The 23,234-nt window shown below is 42.6% G+C and overlaps 1 protein-coding gene across 2 annotated transcripts in view; it reads left to right on the forward strand.

Annotated features, from left to right (window-relative positions):
- Positions 1-23,234, forward strand: part of LOC133260431 (uncharacterized) — a 149,830-nt gene that overhangs the window by 117,462 nt on the left and 9,134 nt on the right. For both annotated transcript variants that reach the window (XM_061438767.1, XM_061438766.1), the window contains 2 exons: positions 9,471-9,648; positions 11,419-11,550. In XM_061438767.1, coding sequence (XP_061294751.1) covers positions 9,471-9,648; positions 11,419-11,550 — 310 coding nt within the window. The remainder of the gene's footprint in view (positions 1-9,470; positions 9,649-11,418; positions 11,551-23,234) is intronic.

Consider the following 23,234-nt stretch of genomic DNA (forward strand, 5'->3'; position numbering starts at 1 on the left):
GGGGGGCATCTCTCTGGGAGAATTTACGTGAGCTTCTGGTTGGAGAGGAGGGAAGATTTAGACCATTCATGGTTCCGTGCCCCTGACTTCACTGTGCACAGTGCAAAAGCGAAAAGCACATGTACACACACATTTAGGTAGCATCCTGGATGGGCTCATAAGAGCATTGAGAGGTGGGCGTGTCCCACGCCACAGAAGAGACAGAGTCCTGCTTATAGCTTTTAAACTGGCAAGTGGACGAACTGAGATGAAAATGGTTACCAGCTCTGCTGTGGCCAGACTATGGAAGGTGAGATTTCATCACGCCTGGTCACCTCCAGGAAGCCGCCTTCCTTGCCATCACCTACATCCACAGAATGGACAAACCTGTTTCTTCTGGGGCTCCTGGGACTGCTCAGAACCAGGAGACAGAAGGTGTGTTCCTACGTGACACATGTCTTTATGTGCATGTGTTTCAGAGTTGCCGGAGGCAGTTTATGGGGGCACAGATAACTGTCACCCCAAACTGGGGATGGGCCAGCCCTGAACTCTGTCTTCCTGTGACAACAACCAAAGGGCCAGCTTGGTGCTCAGTCACCTTACGTGTGGCTGCCTCATCCTCTGGTTGGATGGGGCTTCTCTTGGTTCTTCCATTTCTCCCTTTCCAGTTTGCCGGGGCCTCTCTATTGCTTCCATTTTTTCCTCTGCATGGTGTTTCTCTTGTCCCTCCAAGCGAGGACGCTTCCTCTGCAAGTGTGGAGCAGAATCTTGGCTCTGTCTGTGCTCCTCTGAACACGAAGGCTTCCTTCTTTTTCCTTCCGCCTGCCAGGTGGGTGACTCAGCGCTCTGACCAGCTGAGGGAATGGAAGGAGTCCTGGCGGAAGGCTTTACTGAGCATAGGAACATGAGCAGAAATGAACAGATTAACGCAGGGGAGTGTTATCCTAACACAGAGGAACTGGCTGAGTGATTGTCCACAGCCGCATTGGTGTCAGCGCTCAGTCACACCAGGTCTGCCCACCTGTTGTGGAGGATTCATGGTATCAGCCTGGAGAAACTGGGTTGATCGCCAAGAGGAAACTGGAGTCAGGAAACCCCGCAGGGAGGTGCTTCCAAAAGACAAAGTGGTTTTCTTTTTTCTTTTTCTTTTTTAATTTTTCTAGAACCAGCCTTGCTGACAGCTTTTCAGGTGAAGAATTGGGTCTGAAATTGTTTCTGCTCAGGCTGTTTTGTGCTCTAGCACAAAGACCAAACCCCCGCCCCTGCCCCTGCCCCACCGTGGACTTCTCAGGATGAAAAGCTAAGTTCAGAATTTCCTGTGCACTGTGCAACTGAGGCCAGCAATCATGTATTGGAGTTTTTTAAACTCAAGTAGCGTCTCTTAAAGATTTTTGATAACTTGAAGAAAACAGAGGTTCCGTTTGCTTTTGGACAGTAGTGTTAGTCACTAAAGTCCTGCCTGACTCTAAGACTCCAAGGACCATAGCCCACCTGGCTCCTCTGTCCATGGGATTCTCCAGGCAAGAATAGTAGAGTGGGTTGCCATTTCCATCTCCAGGGAATCTTCCCAACCCGGGGATTGAACCCACATCTCCCAAATTGCAGGCGTATTCTTTACCATCTGAACCACCAGGGAATTGTTATTATGATTATTTTGGAGAAGGCAGTGGCAACCCACTCCAGTACTCTTGCCTGGAAAATCCCACGGACGGAGGAGCCTGGTAAGCTTCAGTCCATGGGGTCGCGAAGAGTCAGACACGACTGAGCAACTTCACTTTTACTTTTCACTTTCATGCATTGGCGAAGGTAATGGCAACCCACTCCAGTGTTCTTGCCTGGAGAATCCCAGGTTCGGCAGAGCCTGGTGGGCTGCCATCTATGGGGTCACACAGAGTTGGACACTACTGAAGTGACTTAGCATTATGATTATTTTAATAATAAAATCAAAAATTTGAACTTTATTTTATTGTCTTCATTTCATATTTGCTTTTACTTTTCCCTGGCAATTCAGGAGCTTTTTCAAAAAATGTTTGTGAATATTCTTCTTTGTTTTTGGCTATGCAGCATGTGGGATATTAGTTCTGCAACCAGGGATCAAACCCATGCCCCCTAGATTGGAAGCACAGAGTCTTAGCCTCTGGACTGCCAGGAAAATCCTTATTTTGGTATTATTAAAAAGAAGAGCATGAGCCCAAGAGTCACTTACACTGGGCATGTCACTGAACCTGGACTTAATATCTAGCCTGATTGAAGTTTTGTTGTTTAGTCGCTAAATTGTGTCCAACTCTTTGCGGTCCCATGGACTGTAGCCTGCCAAGTGCCTCCCCATGGATCCATGGGATTCTTCAGGCAAGAATACTGGAATGGGTTGCCATTTCCTTCTCCATGGGATCTTCCTGACCAAGGGATTGAACCCGTGTATCTTACATTGGCAGGTGGATTCTTTACCACTGAGCCACCAGGGAAGCCCAACTGAAGTTTTACCCTCCCCCAGAAACGGAGTCCTAGCTGGTCGGTTAGGGATTTTCTGGAGTTACCTCAGCTCCAGTGAGGTAAGCTATCATGTGGGCCCTTTCCAGCCCCCAAAGGAAGATGAGGTAACCCATCTAATAAGACCCTTCTGTGCGCAAAGGGAGATGACTTAATCTGAAATAACCTTTTTTGTATATGACTCTCCTGTCTTGCCTTTAGAACCCTCTTCACTTGGCAGCCCCCCACCCCCCAGTCTCCCTCCACATGCTGTGTGGGCACCACCTGACTCATGACTCATTGAAAAAGCCAATTAGATCTTCAGGATCTACTCAGTAGACTTATGTGATTGTCAGTACTTTTGCAGAGAGGTGCCTGCACAGAACCCTCATCATATGTATGTTACTTCTACCGCTTTCATCGTAGTGTTTTCTTTACATCATAACTTGTCTAGTGACCCTTCAATATGCTTGTCCAACTAAACCTCTCCCCCTGAGATTTTGGTAGTGATGTTGACTAGGTTTGTGGCCTCCTTAACAGATATTGACTAGATGCCAGAGAAGAAATTCAGGCAAGGCTTTATTTGGGTTCCCGCTTCAGCAGGTGGAGAAGGAAATGCAACCCACTCCAGTATTTCTCGCCTGGAGCATTCCATAGACAGAAGAGCCTGGCGGGCTACAGTGCACAGGGTCCCTCAGAGTCAGGCATGGCTGAGCACACTGCCGCAGGAGAGCGTGAGGACAAGTGAGAGGCGCCCTTGCTCCCTGCCTGCGGTGGGTGAGCTGGTTCCTTCTAGGGTGAGGGGCTGTGTCCACAGGTCAGGCAGGAGGGGTGGCTTAGGTGGTTTGCCCACCCTTAGGTGGTGGTGTGTGCAGGGGCATGTGCAGTCCCCTGCTTTTGCTCCAGGCTGTTTAGAAATGGCAGTTGGGGTCTCTCGGTCTCTCTGTATCTTTTGTCCAGGATTTGCCCTGCCCTGTGCATGCGTTCAGTTATTTTTAATCTTGTATAGTTTGTTTCTATTCTGTTGTTTGAGGAGGTGTTTGTCCAGGTGCAGGCAGTTCAGCACTGCCGCAAAGGGTCCAGGATCCAGCCTGTCTCCATGGTGGGTCTTTTGAGCCAGAAAGCATGTGCTTTTTTTGCTCTTAGGAGCTATTATTGATACATAACAATCAGGCACATTATTGTTCACTTTCACTGTATCTGATCAGAAATCCCTGGGCTAGAATGACTTCACTTTTGAAAAGAGAATGGTAGCAATTATCTTAATTGTCCTGATTTGCGTAGAGGCTGGCGTAAGGCATGCTTATGATTTCCAAAGGAATTGAAAATGCAGTGGACATTCCTATGCCTTAAATACCCGACAGTGCCTCAGTCCTGGGAGCTCCTCTGCAGATGCTGATGGTAGAAATTGAATAAAAGCATTAATGTTTGCAATGTGTCTGCCATTGTATATTTGAAAACATTTCTTATAGGCAAACACACATGTTTAAACCAAGCGATGCTGATCCTGTAACAAATGTTTCTATTTCTGTTACCATAAAATTGTTATACCGTAGGAGTAAATCACTTTAATAGATTTGGGTGTAGAAGGGATTCAAGGTAGCATGAATGCAAACTGCTTGCCTTTTCTAGGAACAATTGTATGGTTGTTAATATAAAAAAGAAAAACAGGCCTCACAACAACATAGGTGGAACTTGTCACTAAACATGAATATGAAGGGAAAAAAGGTGTAGGATTTGTAGGAAAGACAAGCTGAAGAGTAATCAGGAAACCAAAGACAGTGTACACACAAACACACCCCACACCAGTAGGATCCTTGTTTGTTGGCAAGAGTTTAGTTTGTAGAAAGTAGGCATGATTCTCTCATCTCAGTTTTATCTAATGTTGCCTCTTCACTCAAAATATATTTCTACACATGCAAGTAGCTAGAAAGTTAAAGACTATTCAGATTTTGATGAAGTTGCTTATGAAACATAGAGCTGGGCCAGGTATACTTAATGCTAGATCAGTGGGTTAATTCAGTGAAAAACTTCGTTTTATGTAAATAATGATGTCATGTTTTTAGTGGATCTGTCTTTGTCAATGAAAAATTTAACCAATAGTAAATCTAAGAAAGAAATAGAAAATTTTTTTTCGAGCCAAGCTGCGGAGAAGGCAATGGCAACCCACTCTAGTACTCTTGCCTGGAAAATCCCATGGACGGAGAAGCCTGGTGGGCTGCAGTCCATGGGGTCTCAAAGAGTTGGACATGACTGAGCGACTTCACTTTCACTTTTCACTTTCATGCACTGGAGAAGGAAATGACAACCCACTCCAGTGTTCTTGCCTGGAGAGTCCCAGGGACGGGGAGCCTGATGGGCTGCTGTCTATGGGGTTGCACGGATTCAGACACGACTGAAGTGACTTAGCAGCAGAAGCAGCAAGCTGAGGCTGTAGTCTGGGAGACGGCCTCTTGGAGAGCTCTGAGAACTGTTCCAAAGAGGCAAGTGGGAGGTCAATGTATGTGTGATTATGGAGAAGGGGTACGTGAAATCAAGGACAAACCCCAGCAGAAGCTTGCTGCTGGTCATGAGGAGCGGACATCTTAGTTATGGTGTTAGTGCTATTCTAAGTATGCGTGTGTGCGTGCTTCATTGCTTCAGTCGTGTCTGACTATTTGTGACCCTGTGTACTGTAGGCTGCCAGCTCCTCTGTCCATGGGATTCTCCAGGCAAGAACACTGGAGTGGGTTGCCATGCCCTCCTGCAGGAAATCTTCCTGACCCAGGGCTTGAACCTGAATCTCCTGCGTCTCCTGGATTTCAGGCAGATTCTTTATCCACTGAGTCTCCTGGGAAGCCCCATTCTAAGAATGGGAAGATGCAAAAATCCAGATTCATAAAAAATTTCTCCTGAAAATATCTAGGCATCTGAAGAGCTCTTCAGTTTTCCCAGAGCACAAGTGCTTCATCCTGATCTTTGTCCCGAGTTCCTTTTAGGATATACTATATGTCAGAGATTGCAGTGCTAATGGCATGTAGAACTGGATGGTGGGCAACGTTATTTTACAATCCCCTCCCTTTCAGTCTTAATTTTGACAATGTTTTGGGAGGCATTTTATGGGACCAGCTTTGTCCCGTAGCACTAGGAATTCTCATTTCCAAGTCAGGAAAGGATTTCATGGATGGCCAATCAGTGCTGTTACTTAACTAGACCCTGTTATCAGTAACCAAAAGCCTCTGGACCACCTGTTTCACTAATTTGTTGTGGTTTAGAAAGTGGTTCCCTCTTGTTGCTTTTTTTTTCTTTTTTGATTGTGTTTTTTTTTAAATTTTATTTTATTTTTAAACTTTACATAATTGTATTAGTTTTGCCAAATATCAAAATGAATCCACCACAGGTATACATGTGTTCCCCATCCTGAACCCTCCTCCCTCCTCCCTCCCCATACCATCCCTCTGGGTCGTCCCAGTGCACTAGCCCCAAGCGTCCAGTATCGTGCATCGAACCTGGACTGGCCTCTCGTTTCATACATGATATTTTACATGTTTCAATGCCATTCTCCCAAATCTTCCAACCCTCTCCTTCTCCCACAGAATCCATGAGACTGCTCTATACATCAGTGTTCTCTTTTGCTGTCTCGTACACAGGGTTATTGTTACCATCTTTCTAAATTCCACATATATGCATTATTATACTGTATTGGTGTTTTGCCTTCTGGCTTACTTCACTCTGTATAATAGGCTCCAGTTTCATCCACCTCATTAGAACTGATTCAAATGTATTCTTTTTAATGGCTGAGTAATACTCCATTGTGTATATGTACCATAGCTTTTTAATCATTGATCTTATAAAACTATATATTGGTTAATTATTTCAAATTGCCTAGTCATCATTAATTTTATCTGAGGTTTAGTCACACATTTGGTAATTCAAAAAACAATGATGTGTATGTGCTCAGTCACGTTCAACTCTTTGCGACCCCATAGATGGTAGCCCGCCAGGCTCCTCTGTCCATGGGATTCTCCAGGTAAGAATACTGGAGTGGGTTGCCATTTTCTCCTGTAGGGATCTTCCCAACCCAGGGGTTGAAGCTGTTTCTTGTGTCTCCCGCGTTGGCAGCAGGTTGATTCTTTATTACTGTGCCACCTGGAAAGCCCACTTAAAAGATAGGCAGAATGCAAATAATTCAGCTAGTAACATTAATAAGGTCATGAGTAAATATTTAAGCTGAGAACTTCTATTAGGTGCAGCCCAGTATCTCCCCAAGTCCTCTGACCAGTCGGTTCTTCACTAATCGCTATCTTTATGGGAAATTATATATCAGCATTTTACACAAATTTCACCAAAGATAATCTGCATATACAAGGTGAGTGTGGGTCGTCATCCTCCCTTATGGGACTTGAGAAAGAAACATTATTTTCTGAAGAGTTACGAGGCTAGTGCCAGATGTAGAAACATTGATCTTTATGGTTGAGCAGGTATATCTGCCATTGGGGAGATCTGATTAATGCACCATGTAGATAAACAATGCACAGTGGAGGGGAGGGAGGAGGCCAAAGGGCAGAGAAAGAGTTTTATGTTTGAATTTTTCTTAAGATGTGAATTTTTATTTCATCACCTCTGGACTGTGAACTGTAAAAGTGCTTCTCAGTCCTAGGGTGGCCAGAGGGGGCTGGAGCTGGATAATTCCCACCCTCTGGCTCAGTTAGACTTCTGATAAAACCTAAAAATGCAAATCCCTGGTGGCTCAGATGGTAAAGAATCCACTTGCAATGCAGGGGACCAGGGTTCAATCCCTGGGTCAGGAAGATCCCCTGGAGAAGGGCATGGCAACCCACTCCAGTATTCTTGCTTGGGAAATCCCATGGACAGAGGAGCCTGGTGGGCTACAGTTCATGGGGTCTCAAAGAGTCAGACATGATCGAAAACCTAAAAAGATTAGGCTCTGGTTAACTACTTTTTCCCATGGGCAGCCCTTGTTAAGAACAGAGTGAAGAAGCTGGGTGTTCTAACACTGAGTGTGATGAAGAATGGAGATTCGTGGAAAGACATTAGATGACGAAGAAGGGTATGAGTGAAGCCTGGTGGACTGGGGGAAGGGCAAGACCTATTCATCAAAACCCTTCTGTCTTGGAGATAAGGACGCCCTGGGAGGACAGCTCTCCCACATGAGGGTCTTATTACTGGCTTTGGGGAAGGTCAGAAAATCCTTCCTTCACCCCAACTTGAAACATTAAGTAGACCAAGGTGCCGCATTGTGGGTGAAAGTGAAAGCGTTTGTTGCTCAGTCATGTCCAACTCTCTCTGACCCCATGGAGTATAGCCCGTCTATGGAATTCTCCAGGCAAGAATACTGGAGTGGATTGGCATTTCCTCCTTCAGGGATTCCTCCCAACCCAGGGACTGAACCTAGGTCTCCTGCATTGCAGGCAGACTCTTTACTATCTTAACCACCATGCTGCTGCTGCTGCTGCATCGCTTTAGTCGTGTCCGACTCTGTGTGATCCCACAGACGGCAGCCAACCAGGCTTCCCGTCCTTGGGATTCTCCAGGCAAGAACACTGGAGTGGGTTGCCATTTCCTTCTCCAATGCATGAAAGTGAAAAGTGAAAGTGAAGTCGCTCAGTGCCTATCACTTGGAATGGTGAATTTTAGGGGGAATAATCCCATTTTTCATTATCAAAAAGAGAGGGAAAGACATTGCATGAAGAAATTATGAGATTAGAAACGATCAAAACGGATAACTATTTTTAGAGCTAACAAACGTTTATTGAGTTTCTTCCTTATTCTCCAGAGTTTAGTGACTTTTCTCTCCCCAAACTGGAGGAATTCATCTCTATTTTGTTGTTCTTACATATTGTGTTTTTATTTGTATATGTCGTTGTGTCCTCTAATTGACCATACAAATCAAAGGCAGAGTTTTATTGTATCCAAAACAAGAACAGACTATAGAGGTTGCTTAATTCATATTTGCATTATGGGAGAGAACAGACAACAGACATTTGTTCTTACCTAAAAGAAACTCACTTTGCAGGGCAGAGACCTGAATGCAGTTATCTTTTACAAATAATAGATGCTATTGGAAATTTCAGTCCAGTCTCACAAAACCTATTTTTCAGAACTCCTAAATCTTATAAGAAAACTTTTTTTTTTTAAGAAAACTTTTTAAAGCAACAAAAAGTGAAATGTTTTCTAATCTTAGATTTTTAAATGCCATAAAAAGAGGTGATTTTGATGATCTGAAGGGTGTGTAGATTACTCCTTTGGCATCTGGTTCTTGAATGTTTTGCTCTACAACCCTTGAGTCATTTATGTGAACTCTACTGGTGAAAATTGGTTTATGTTTATTTTTGCTTTATTTAAAAATTTATTTTATTTATGTATTTATTTTTAGCTGTGCTGGGTCTTCATTACTGCACGTGGGCTTTCTCTAGTTGCGGCAAGCAGGGGATACCCTTCATTGTGGTGTGCTGGCTTCTCATTTCAGTGGCTTCTCTTGTTGCAGAGTGTGGGCTCTAGAGCATGAGCTCAGTAGTTGTGGCACGCAGGCTTAGCTGCTCAGGGGCTTGTGGGGTCCCCCAGGACCAGGGATGGAACCTGTGTCTCCTGGATTGGAAGGCAGATTCTTAACCACTGGACCGCCAGGGAAGCCCCTGGTTTCTGTTTAAATGTAAATAGACTTGTAAGAATTGCCCTCTTTTCCAACACCACTTTAGAGTGTTTCCAAAGCACTCATGTGTCAGCTTTCCATCCTCACTTACAGGGGCAGGCAGCTCTGGAGGTAATGAGCACACACTGCCCTCTACTCATGTGAAAGCCCTCTGAGATGCAGAGTCCTGTGTCCACTCGCTCAGCCAATCACTGGCCTCTGTTTCCGGATCTTATGGAGCAGGGTGAAGCACATAGTGGGCTTTGTGCAAACAGCTTCTAAATTTGTCAAGAGGACTTGCAGCAAAATTATATTCTTGTGAAATGACTGGTTTTAAGTTCTATCCTTCAGTGTTGCTCATATTTATGAAATAATGTTCTCTTGATTATAGGGTATAGGAGACAGTGACTGTCATTTTAAAATTAAGAAGAACTTGAGAAATGCATGTATAAGCCTGGAATCGGTGAAGAGCCCAGGGTTGTTTGTTGGACTTCGGTCAGATGGACAGGCAAAGCCAGTTGTTTATACTGAGAACGGGAGTGTTTTCTTCTATCCACAAGTCATCAAATGTACGTTTACCCTGAAATGTTTCCATTTTGATTTGTTTTGTCATGGTGTGTGTACAATGACTGATAATTTCACTGTATTTACATTTTTGTTATTCTAGAAGCAGTGAAAAAGGCATAATAAAAACACATCTCAAATTCTCAGATGTTTAATGTTAGGTATAAAGTTTTTTGCTACATTGAGCTCTTTTGTAGTTGTTTAAATTGGGTGTGTGCATGTGTGTATGGGTGTATGTGTATGCATGCTTGTATTTTGTTATTTACGGATATCTCGTATACAGAGCGGAGAAGGCAGTGGCACCCCACTCCAGTACTCTTGCCTGGAAAATCCCATGGATGGAGGAGCCTGGTGGGCTGCAGTCCACGGGGTTGCTAACAGTCGGACACGACTTCACTTTCACTTTTCACTTTCATGCATTGGAAAAGGAAATGGCAACCCACTCCAGTGTTCTTGCCTGGAGAATCCCAGGGACAGGGGAGCCTGGTGGGCCGCCGTCTATGGGGTCGCAGAGTCGGACACAACTAATGTGACTTAGCAGTAGCAGCATATACAGAGAGGGGATGGAGCTGTTAGAAACATTCTCAGCTTCATTGTGATTAATTTTTAATGTTCACAGTGTAAAAGGAGATAAAAAGATCAGCACTAATGGGATTTGAATTAAAATAGGATTTGGGATAAAAATTCTAAGAATGGGATAGAAGTGTGAATATTTTGAAACTGGTTTCCCTCATATTTAAGTTCAGGTTTTCTAGCAAAGTGAAGTAAGGTTTTAAGAGCTTTGTTTAAACAACTGAAGCTTAGAACATATTTGCCTAAGCAAAGGTTAATTGGGGAAACTCTAATGTGTTCTTAAATTATCTCAAAATTCACTTTGTGATATAATTTTTACCCTGTTTAGTCCCATGGATTTTGGCTTAATCAAAATCTAGATGATTTTCTTTGTCCGTCTGTCTCTTACTTAACTTCTCTTTTCTTAACAAGGTCTACCTATACTTTATATGGAGATAGATATAAAATTCTCATCATTTTTAAAATGTATATCCTATCAGATGAGTGATACATAAATATAATATGTATCTTGGGGGTAGTATATATAATATCTGTATTTTTATCTATTGTTGTTGTTGATCAGTCACTCAGTTGTGTCTTTGACTATATGGACCTTTGTTGGCAAAGTGATGTCTCTGCTTTTTAATACACTGTCTATGTTTGCCATAACAAGCAGCAAGCATCTTTTAATTTCATAGCTAGGTTGGGGATATCTATTTCTGAACAAGATGACAAAACAACTTGCTTCTAAATAAAAGGCAGAAAACTAGCTAATGTTTTCTTCATTTGTAGGTGTGTGTGTGTGTATATATATATATATATATATATATATACTTTTTTGATTCTTAAATTTCCATTAAATTCACATAAAGCATTTTTGAACAACGTTTAGTCAGGTTTACCTTTTGATGTAGGCAATGTACCCATTTAGAAGCTATAAGAAAAACATCTTGAATAAGTCATTCAATTCATATTATGGCATTAAACTATTGCTTAGATTTAAAAGGAATGCACAGATTTAATAGGGATACCACTCATGTGCAGCCCACTGCTATAAAAAAATCATTTTTCTGGTTACTATGTAGTGCAGAGTAAAGAGCTCTGACGGCATCAAAGTGGAAACAATAGCAAAGCTTAAACTTGCATAGATGAGCAGATGGTGGGTTTTCTGAGAAGAAACAAGTGGTTTGAGAGGATAAAACTTTTCCAAATCTTAATTTCAGTTGGCAGAGAAAACCCAAGTGGTATGTCTGTAACACCCAGCCAAGAAGAGGAGAAGATCCTTGAGTCAAGAAACCAGAAAGAAATGCTGTCAGAACCAGAGGCCAGAGGAGCCCCATCTCCTTCAACTGCACGTAAGAAACAGCTGTTCTCTCTTCTCTTGGTTTCTTTGTCTGCACTGCTTTTTCTGTGTCTACCTCAGGAAGAGCCCCACATTATTTTTATACTATAGGTCACATTATACCACGTGAACTTGCTTTTCGCCTGTTATCTTGCTTTTTCATGCTTCAGTTTTATACTGCAGAGAATTATGTATATTTTAAAATGTTTCTTTCTTTCTCTTGAATTCAGTGTTCACTCCAGAACAATACTTGAAAGGAAAGTGGTATTAAATGATGTTACCTACAAAATATTTTATGAATTTTTTAAAATGAATAACAGCAAATTCTCACCAAAGACTAAGCAACGACAAAAATAACTTCCCCCACTTTCTTGATACAGAAATTAAGGCACGAATAAAGTACTCTAGGCCTCAGAAGTTTGGAGTTTTAGTTTCCGTCTCTCAGTGTGTTTAATTATTTTCCTCGCTCTTAAATGTATTATGTTCTGTGTGACTGACAAGCAAGATGAATGATATCTGACAAATTCTGTGCATCAGAATGTAGTCATCTTTGGGCAAAATGAAATGATGACCACTGTCTGTGAACCATTTTTATTAAATCCATCTTGAGAGACAGGTATAATGTTATCTTTAAAAAAGCTGCTTTCCGAAAATGAGTTATTGCATGTGCTCTCTGTTCTTTAGAAAGTGACAGAACATAGATGTTTCTTGCTGAAAACCCCATGGTCAACCAGAGGGGAGGGGAGTTAGCCTTTCGGTTTTCATTGCATTGGACCAGGCCCAGTTTTGTATTTCATGTCATGTTGTGAATTCTTGGAGCCATGTGACAAATCACACTGCATGAAAAACATATATTTAGTTCCATTTTTTTCACAGATGGGGAATTTAATCTTGTGTCAGGAAGTAAGGGCCCCTAAATCTGGAATGGCCACATTAAGTAAAATTTTCCTTGGTTGAAAATAGCATGCTTAAAAAAAACAGAAAGAAAAGAAAATAGCATGCTAGTTGAAATTTCTAGGAATAGTTTTTTTTTTTGTGAGTAGCAAAATACTTAAGAGAAAAATCTTCTACATATTTTATGCAAATTTGTTCTGGCAGAAACATTTAAAAATGTTACCATTGTTAATTTTTTTAAGGTGTACAGCTTATTGTTTTGATACATTTATGTACTGCAATACTACTCCCATTGTAACATTAGCTAACACCTCTATCATTATATGTTTATTTCTTTGTGATGAGAGTAATTAGGATCTAGTCTCTCAATAAATTTGATGTTTATCATACAATCTTGTTGTCTGTAATCACTACAAGGTGCATGAGTTCTCTAGGTCTTATTTGCAAGTTTGTACCTTAAATATCTCTCCTAATTCTCCCCCTACTCCTGTCCTTGGTAACCACCATTTTACTTTCTATTTTCATGAGCTGAGCTCTTTTAAGATTCCATGTAACAGTGATATCATATTTGTCTCTTTCTGACTTGTCTTACTCAGCACAGGGTCTTCAGGGTCCATCTGTGTTGCTGCAATGGCAGCATTTCCTTTTTTCTCATGGCTGAATAATAATTTCTATGTATTATTATTATTTGTGTGTTATATACATTTCCATTCTCCACACATCTGTTTGGGGGCACTTAGGTTGTTTCCACATCTTGGTTATTATGAATAAGGCTGCAATAAACATGTGAATACACATATATCTTTGATACCATTTTCATTTTCTTTGGGTAAATAACCAGAAGTAGAATTACTGGATTGTATGGCAGTTTTGTTTTTAACTTCTTGAGAAACCTCCATACTGTTTTCGGTAGTAGCTGTACCAATTTACATTCCCCCAAACAGTGCACAACTGTTCTCTTTTCTCTATATCCTCACCAGCACTTGTTATTTCTAGTCTTTTTGATAATAGCCATTCTAACAGGTGTGAGGTAATACCTCATTGCGGTTTTATTTTGTAGTTCCCTGCTGATGAGTGATGTTGAACATCTTTTCATGTACCTGTTGACCATTTGGATGTATTCTTAGGAAAATGTCTCTTTAGTTCCTGTCCTTTTAAAAATTGAATTCTTTGGTTTTTGCTATTGAGTTATTTTTTAAATAGTTTGGATGTTAATCCCTTATCAATGCTACTGTTAAGTTTTTAAGGATTGAAAATAAGTTTTACAGTGAGGCAGAGCAGGCCAAGTTATTTTCAAAAGTGATAAAATTAGGCTTCATGATAAGTATAGACCTTTAAAAATCATTCTTTCATTTAATAAATCATCAAATATGTGTTGTGTGCCAACTAAACAGATGTAAGGTCATACAGTGATAGTCAAAACATCTGACTTCTTGAAACAAAACATCTGACCTTTTATCTAGTGAGTCAGATAAGCATGGAGCAGTTACTCAAAAACATGGGGTTAAAATGGATAAATAAGATGAAGACAATATCTAGGGCGTGCCAGACACAGAATTAAGATTAAATCATTAATTCATTGTACAAAGAGTTACAAGTTCTTTATTGTGGTTGATGGTAATGCAGTAGAAATGGAGAGTGAGCCAAAATGGATAGAGAAGACTGAGTGTTATTTTTCCTGTGAAGGAGGGCATGAAAACCCACTCCAGTATTCTTACCTGGGAAATCCCATGGAGAGAGCAACCTGGTGGCCTACAGTCCATGGGGTCGCCAAAAGTTGGACACGACTGAGTGAGTGAGCATGATGAGTGTAATGTATGAAGCCATTCTAAATGCTGACATGGCACAAGTTTTGGATTTAGACATTGAATCCTGGAAATCCAGATGATAAAGCTCTCCTACTACACATGCCATCTACAAAGTGCCCACTTGTTTAAACTTTGTCTTCTCTGGTTGCACTGGAAATGATTTTTTAAGTATCTATGGCTTAGCTGGGAAAAAAATCTCTTCCTCCATGAGTATTACCTGAAAGACTCCCATTCATTTCTGAGTAATTAGATCATGACTCTCTCTAGGAGTCTTCTTTCTACTTCCATCAGACAGTAGTTAAAAGTTGTTTGATAGGGATTGCATTGAATCTATAAATTGCTTTGGGTAGTATACTCATTTTCACTATATTGATTCTTCTAATCCATGAATATGGTATATTTCTCCATCTATTAGTGTCCTCTTTGATTTCTTTCACCAGTGTTTTATAGTTTTCTATATATAGGTCTTTAGTTTCTTTAGGTAGATATATCAAGCTACCCACGGTATCCTTCACAGAGCTAGAACAAATAATTTCATAATTTGTATGGAAATACAAAAAAACCTCAAATAGTCAAAGCAATCTTGAGAAAGAAGAATGGAACTGGAGGAATCAACCTGCCTGACTTCAGGCTCTACTATAAAGCCACAGTCATCAAGACAGTAGGGTACTGGCACAAAGACAGAAATATAGATCAATGGAACAAAATAGAAAGCCCAGAGATAAATCCATGCACCTATGGACACCGTATCTTTGACAAAGGAGGCAAGAATATACAATGGATTAAAGACAATCTCTTTAACAAGTGGTGCTGGGAAAACTGGTCAACCACTTGTAAAAGAATGAAACTAGAACACTTTCTAACACCATACACAAAAATAAACTCAAAATGGATTAAAGATCTAAACCTAAGACCAGAAACTATAAAACTCCTAGAGGAGAACATAGGCAAAACACTCTCCGACATATATCACAGCAGGATCCTCTATGACCCACCTCCCAGAATATTGAAAATAAAAGCAAAAATAAAGAAATGGGACCTAATTAAACTTAAAAGCTTCTGCACAACAAAGGAAACTCTAAGCAAGGTGAAAAGACAGCCTTCAGAATGGGAGAAAATAATAGCAAATGAAGCAGCTGACAAACAACTAATCTCAAAAATATACAAGCAACTCCTGCAGCTCAATTCCAGAAAAATAAATGACCCAATCAAAAAATGGGCCAAAGAACTAAACAGACATTTCTCCAAAGAAGACATATAGATGGCTAACAAACACATGAAAAGATGCTCAACATCACTCATTATCAGAGAAATGCAAATCAAAACCACTATGAGGTACCATTTCACGCCAGTCAGAATGGCTGTGATCCAAAAGTCTACAAGCAATAAATGCTGGAGAGGGTGTGGAGAAAAGGGAACCCTCTTACACTGTTGGTGGGAATGCAAACTAGTATAGCCACTATGGAGAACAGTGTGGAGACTCCTTAAAAAACTGGAAATAGAACTGCCTTTTGACCCAGCAATCCCACTGCTGGGCATACACACTAAGGAAACCAGAAGGGAAAGAGACACATGTACCCCGATGTCCATCGCAGCACTGTTTATAATAGCCAGGACATGGAAGCAACCTAGATATCCATCAACAGATTAATGGATAAGAAAGCTGTGGTACGTATACACAATGGAGTATTACTCAGCTATTAAAAAGAATACATTTGAATCAGTTCTAATGAGGTGGATGAAAATGGAGCCTATTATACAGAGTGAAGTAAGCCAGAAAGAAAAACACCAATACAGTATACTAACGCATATATATGGAATTTAGAAAGATGGTAACGATAACCCTGTATACGAGACAGCAAAAGAGACACTGATGTATACAACAGTCTTTTGGACTCTGTGGGAGAGGGAGAGGGTGGGATGATTTGGGAGAATGGCATTGAAACATATGTAATATCATATATGAAACGAGTCACCAGTCCAGGTTCGATGCACGATACTAGATGCTTGGGGCTGGTGCACTGGGACAACCCAGAGGGATGGTACGGGGAGGGAGGAGGGAGGAGGGTTCAGGATGGGGAACACGTGTATACCTGTGGCAGATTCATGTTGATATATGGCAAAACCAATACAATATTGTAAAGTTAAAAAAAAAAGTTGTTTGGCACAAGAAATATCTTCCTCCTAGTTTTGCAATTTAGCTGTCATGCTAGATAGATTTGGGTCACATTAGCCACTGATATTAAAATCATGTTAGTTGAAAAATACTTCAGAAAACTTATTTCATACTTTCAAAGACATCAGAAACAAATAACGGCTGAGATTAAGAATGAGATTATGTTTGTCAGTGAGCGTCCAGGATGGGGCCAGATTTTCATAGTTTGGGAAATTAGGTATTATAGGTAAAATAAGACTATCCTCTGTATTTTAAATGCTCATCTATTAAAAAAGAAAAATAGAGCTACTTTTATCTACATGGAAGGAAGACAGAGATTTAGAACTTATAATACCACACATATACAATAAATGATACTTTTGTAGTGGTAAACAGAGGCGCAGTGCTATTAAATTTGCAGCTTTTTCCTTCAGGGCTAAGTTGAATTTTTGTGTTCATTTTATTAGGGTAAGTAGAGTTCAAGGAAGAAGTACTGTTTTTAAAAGGATATTTTTCATTATGGAAAATTTCAAACATGTAAAAGTAGAGGGGATCAAGTAATGAATACTCATATATGCACTACTCAGTTTCAAATAATGCCAATATCTGCCTAACTTTGTTTGTTTAGGACTATAGATTTTATTCAGAAACACCTTGAAGAAGCCTGCCAGCTAATCCAGAGACCCCATCAAATGTTCTTCCAGCTTAGAATATTTTAAACTTCTAGTCGACAAAAGCGAGTGCTTTTATATTTCTCAAATGGATAAATTTATGGTCTGAGACTAATGGACTTTGGTTCATTTCCAAAAGATCAGGACATTAGATTGAATTCATATTTAATTGATAACAGCAGAAACTTTGATACATTGTTCTGTATTATAGATTATACCATATTAAGTCATCAGTTTTTGTAATATGAGTGCACTCTGACAATATGTTATGTTTGTGCAAATACTTCATGTTTGTGAAAATGTGAGAGCAGGAAGAAGAGGATTTGAAGATTTGCAACTCGTTTGCAGATTAAGTCAAACAAACAAGCTCAACATAGACACACAGAAGCACATGTACATAATTGTGTGTTCATACCCCAAAATCTGAAACCAAGTAACCATAATGTCTTGACCCTGCTCCAAGGTTTGTTCATCTGTTTACTGTTCTCTGCTCACTGGCCTTCCCACCCAAATCTCTCCCTGCTCCATATGGCTCACCCCTTTCAGACTGATGTTTTTAGTGTGCCGACCATCTTGCCCCCAGACTTTAGCAAACGGTGCCTGCACAGTGCTGCACCCACTCCTTCTCCACCTACCCAGTGCCCTCCACCATCTCACTGTCTCCGTCTCCCTTCATCTCACGTGACACCTCTGTGACGTCATGGTCAACACATCACCACATGTGGTCCTTCCATTGTGCCCGCTGCTTCAAGCCTTGCGTGTTTGGTTGAGCTATTCCCTTCACCGGGAAAGATCGTCCCTTCTTCTTTCTGCAAAATTCTAACTCCTCCTTGTAAACCCAGCATGCGGTTCCCTCTGTGACACCTCCCTGCCCCCCCTCCGTAGTCAAACACTCCCTCCTTTCTGCTACTTTGCCACTTCATAGTTTTTCTTTTGTTTTCCATTAGTGTGTCTGCTTGTTTGAAATTAAATACCTCTATATCTGCCCTTCTCAATAGTCAGTGTGTATCTCCAAGGTCAGATTCTTATTATTTTTCAGATTTTTCTTCTCCTCTGTTAATACTTAGAGAGCCATGAACCTAACACTGTGCCCAGAAAAATAGTAGGAACTACATAACATTTTCTTGAATTGAGTAAAGACAATCCTTTTCAATGGCTAAAGTGAAAGTGAAGTTGCTCAGTCATGTCCGACTCTTTGCGACCTCATGGACTGTAGCTTACCAGGCTCCTCTGACAATGGGGTTTTTCAGGGAAGAGTTCTGGAGTGGTTTGCAATTTCCTTCTACAGGGGACCTTCCCATCCCAGGGATCGAACCCAGGTCTCCCGCATTGTAGGCTGACGCTTTACCGTCTGAGCCACCAGGGAAGATCTTAGGTACTGAGTAAATGATTAGCCTCTTAAAGCATCTTCTACTGACCTAGATCATGGGTTGTTCTAGGGCTCACATACATGCTGTGGGGTTTTCCTCACTAGAGATCTGATTGCACTGCTGTCTCAGGTCTGAAGAAGTTCCAAGTGGGTTTCTGAGGTTCTGGATGGTTTGAGAAGAACAGTCCTTTTCTCATCTCCAGCACTTGGGTGTTGAAGGTCAGGTTGTAAATTATGTTTGACTGACTGGTGATCTTTCCTGGGTCAGTAGCCTTTGACAGTCCATCCAGTGGACTGCATAGGGTGCATGCTTGCCTGCCTGAGTTTCAAGTTTAGTTCTTGGTTGCTGCCTGTGGACTCCGGGTCGATGCCTTAAACTCTGAGTTCCAGTCTGTCCACCCATTTAATTGGGCTCAGTGCCTTTTAGGATGGTGTTAGGGGTGAGCAAGGTGATGTGATGATGCAGGTTCAGTGTTTAGGACAGTGCTTGGCACAGAGTGAAAGGCCTTGTGTCTGGGGAACTGTGTATAGAGGAGCACCCAGTGCCTTTCTGGTGTGTTCAAGCTCCAGGGCTTCAGAGTGTGACATACATGGTTTCCTTATTGCATGATCTGGGCATGTTAGTTAACCTCTGCCTCTTTTTCTTATCTTAAAACAGACATCATAATTTGATTTAGTTTATGGGGTGAGAAATAAATATGAAGCACTCAACACAGAACCTACTGTATAGTAGGAGCTAATAAATGGTGATTATTATTATAATTGAAGGGAAAAAATGCCTACTGTTATAATGACAGAGATTACCCAGGATGGTAAAGAAGAAGCAACTTTTAAAAATGAATGCCTAACTAGTCAATCCTAAAGGAAATCAATCTTGAGTATTCATTGGAAGGACTGATGCTGAAGCCAAAGCTCTAATACTTTGGCCACCTGATGTGAAGAGCTGACTCATTGGAAAAGACCCTGATGCTGGGAAAGATTGAGGGCAGGAGGAGAAGGGAGCGACAGAGGATGAGATGGTTAGATAGCATCACTGACTGGATGGACAAGAGTTTGAGCAAACTCCAGGAGATAGTGAAGGACAGGGAAGCCAGGCATGCTACAGTCCATGGGGTTGCAGAGTTGGACACAACTGAGTGACTGAACAACAGCAACCGTGCAGACAGCTGTTAGGACGACCTGTGCCACAAGGACCTACAGCAATGCTGGATCTGCCCTTTACACCAAGCAGCTGAACCGTAGTTAATAGGCAACTGTTGGTTCTGGGAATGTCCCAGAAGTAAGTAAATTCCTGACCCTCCCTCAGATGATCTTCAGGTGGTTGTTCTCAGCAGGAACGTGAGAGGAAGTGACAAGTAGGAACGTTTCTCTGTTCCTTTTTAGCACCTACTTCAAGTCCTGCGTCTCTGGAAACCTCAGTGAGATTCTGACATGAAAAAGTGGTTCTGTTTAGGGATGAAGGTTCCAAGATGCTTATCCACAGCAAACACAGGAATGTGCTTCACATGGTTTACAGAAGAAGCCGCAGGAGAGGGTGTACAGGAGAGAGAGAATGAGGGGCGGGGGTGCAGAAGAGGGATTGGTCCCTTGTGCCTCAAGGAAAGTCAGCGTTCACGGAAAGTAAACGTGCTATCAGGCCACCAACCTGACCACCTAACAGGCTGCTCCCGGGGCAGGAATGTAAGAAGAGCCACAGGTTGGAGGCCTTCGTGTCAAGGTTTGCGTATTTGTTACCCTGGACATGACTCCAGTGGATAAAATAAAACTCCAGGAGAGAAAGAAGCATAACCACAAATAGGTTTTTAATGGATCAAAAAGTAATTTGCTTGTCTTGCTCTCCTCATTACCCCCTTCTGATGCTAACTGCAGCAGCCTTATCTCTGAGGCAGTGCCCAGCTGCTGGGCTACCCTCGGACTATTGTCATTGCCCGCAGGGTCTCGTGCTGGACTTAGGAGCTCCCTGTGGGGTCTTCTCTATCTCCGCCCCAGATCCGTACATTTCTCATGGAAGCAGTGTTGCTGGGGAAACTGCAGAAGGTGCTGTTACTCTGTGAGGCCAGTGACAAGTCTCAGTGCTGGTTCTGCAAAAAGGTGGTGTCAGGGAGCTGGGGTGGCATCCTCATGCACCTTCCCCGGCGAAAGGTAGCTGCCCTGCAGACCTGGGGGTTGGGCGTGGCCACTCTGGGCTGCTGGTGCTCATGGTGGGCACGGGTGCTGGGGTGCACACAGCAGAGGTGCTCGGAGTGCACATCAGAGGGCAAAGGGAAGAAATCCCATGCTTCTTGATGCTTCCTCGTGGAAAAGAATATACAGCAAGGCTGAACCAGGGCAGAGAGAAAGCTCACCAGGTGTTGGTTCCTTTCATGAGTTAAGTGGGAAGAGGCATGGCTGAAACACAAAACCCAGTGACGGGGAGGACACAGACACCTCCTGCGGGAATGTGCATCTTCTCAGTTGAACACCCACATCCTTATGGCTGTATTTTATTTCTATACCTGAACACTTCATTTTTCTGCCTTTTGTGCATAAATATAGAGTGTGTTCTCAGTCACTCAGTCGTGTCTGACTCTTTGTGACCCCATGGACTGTAGCCCGCCAGGCTCCTCTGTCCATGGGATTTCCCAGGCAAGAATACTGGAGTGGCTTGCCATTTCCTTCTCCAGGGGATCTTCCTGACCCAGGGATCGAACCCACATCTTCTGCATCACAGGCGGATTCTTTACCACTGAGCCACCTGGGAAGCCCATAGATAGAGTATACGGCACTGAATTTCTACTGTTCACACATAAGAGTTGGCTGCTTGAGGTTTGGAGCAAGCAAAATTTGCATCTGCATCAGGTAAACATTCAACTGATTATGAATTGAAGTAAATATTCTTCTTTACTATAGTGATAGGTGACTCAGTGGTAAAGACTCCACCTGCCAATGCTGGAGATGCAGGAGACACAAGTTCGACCCCTGAGTTGGGAAGATCCCTGGAGGAGGAAATGACAACCCACTGTAGTATTCTTGCCTGGAGAGTCTCATGGACAGAGGACCCTGGCCAGACTACAGTCCATAGATTCGCAAAGAGTTGGACATTACTGAGTACACACACGTGGTAGGTAGAGTTTTCTTCACTATTTGTATTAGTTTCCAGTGAATGCTGTAACAAATTATAGACTTGGTATTTTGCAGACTTGGTGGCTTGAAGCAGCAGAACTGTATTCTCTCATAGGTCTGGAGGCTGTAAGTCTGAAATGCAGGTCATCAGAGCCCTGACATCTCGGGGTCGCTCTTTCTCGTCTCTTCTAGTGTCTTGGCTGGTCAGATGCTGCTCAAAGCCTGTGGTGCCCCCAGGTTTGAGTAGCTCCAGTCTCTGCCTCTGTCATCACAGGCTGTTTCCTGTTTATCTCTGTGTCTCTGTGTCGCTCCTTCTCTTCTGATGAGGACCCTAGAGCAGAGGGCTGGCTGGCCTTGCTCCAGTCTGACCTCATCTTAATCAGTTACATCTGCCAAGTGCCTCTTTCCATGCGATGTGGTCACATCCTGAGGTTCTATGTGGACGTGAACTTGGGAGGCACCTTTAGTTCATAAACTATTTGAGTGGAGTACTATCCACTGCAAATTTATTAGCATTAAATTTGGGATCTCTAGACTTTTCTGTTTATCATCAAACTTGTAGTGTTTTTGGACATGTGCCTGTGCATGTGTGTAGACTTTTAATAATGAAATAATTTTTAAAAAACCAGCAGTTACTTCTTAATAGAAATGATGTCTTTTATGAATATTTGCATGAACCCACTTTACCGCGGAGGGTCTAGGTCCGCAGACAGTTAGCAGCAGCAAAGTTTTTCAGCCTCCAATCGAGGAAGCTGTCAGTGTCGCCTTCCATTCCTCCTGGCGGGTTTGGGAAGTGGCCTTGACAAGAGCTCGTGCAAGCAGGTTATTGGAAATAAAGGTCTACCCTGGGCGATTCTAAATAGGAAGGGATTTATGGATGCAGAAACTGAAAAGTTAAACACAAATAAATGACATTTTAAAACAACTACCTAACTGGACTTGTCAGGGCAGAGCAGCACAACTAGCTCTGTCCTCATAAAACCAAATCATGGGGCGGTGGAGGGAGGAGACCCCGAGGCATTTTACCCTAAGGACTGAGGACAGGCAGCCCCAGCGGGCTTTCCAGGCTGAGGCTGCAGCCAACGCTTGTAAGTGTTGCAGCCTCATTTCTAGCAGGAGGCCTTTTTTTTTTTTTTTGAGAACGGTTGAGATCATTTCCTTTGTGTAAAAGTGGAAGGAAAGCAGACTCCGGAAGGTGTCCACTCTGGACAGCACAGTGTCAGCAGGTCCTGGGTGCTGTCCGCAGCTGGAATGCCAGCACTGCTCCAGCCCAGGCTGCCGGTTTCCCGACGCTCAAGGCCATCTTGCTGACTGTGCGATAGGGGGTCTGCTGTTCCATGAAGGTAGCTCACCTCCCTGCAGGCCCGTGAGGCTAGCGTGTGGACAGAGCGGAAAGGAAGGCCCCACCCCACCTTCAGGACCGTCTCTAGTCAACTCTCTGTCCTGCAGCGGGAGCTGCTGGGGCCACAGACTGGGGCGGCTGACAGGTCAGGAGGCTGCAGACTCGGCTTCTCTCTGCTCCCTGGCCGCCCCATGCCCTTCTCAGCTCCGAAGCACTGCCTGGAGCCTCTCGGGCTCTCACCAGTGTCTTTACTGTGAGCTAAGAAGAGGGCTGTCCCCTCTGCCTGGAACCTGCCCTCCAGCCTGCGGCTGGGCTCAGTAAACATTTGCCAAAGCACATGACACTAACCCGCTACT

This window comes from Bos javanicus, chromosome 14 (assembly GCF_032452875.1).
Source record: "Bos javanicus breed banteng chromosome 14, ARS-OSU_banteng_1.0, whole genome shotgun sequence".
Taxonomy (NCBI): domain Eukaryota; kingdom Metazoa; phylum Chordata; class Mammalia; order Artiodactyla; family Bovidae; genus Bos; species Bos javanicus.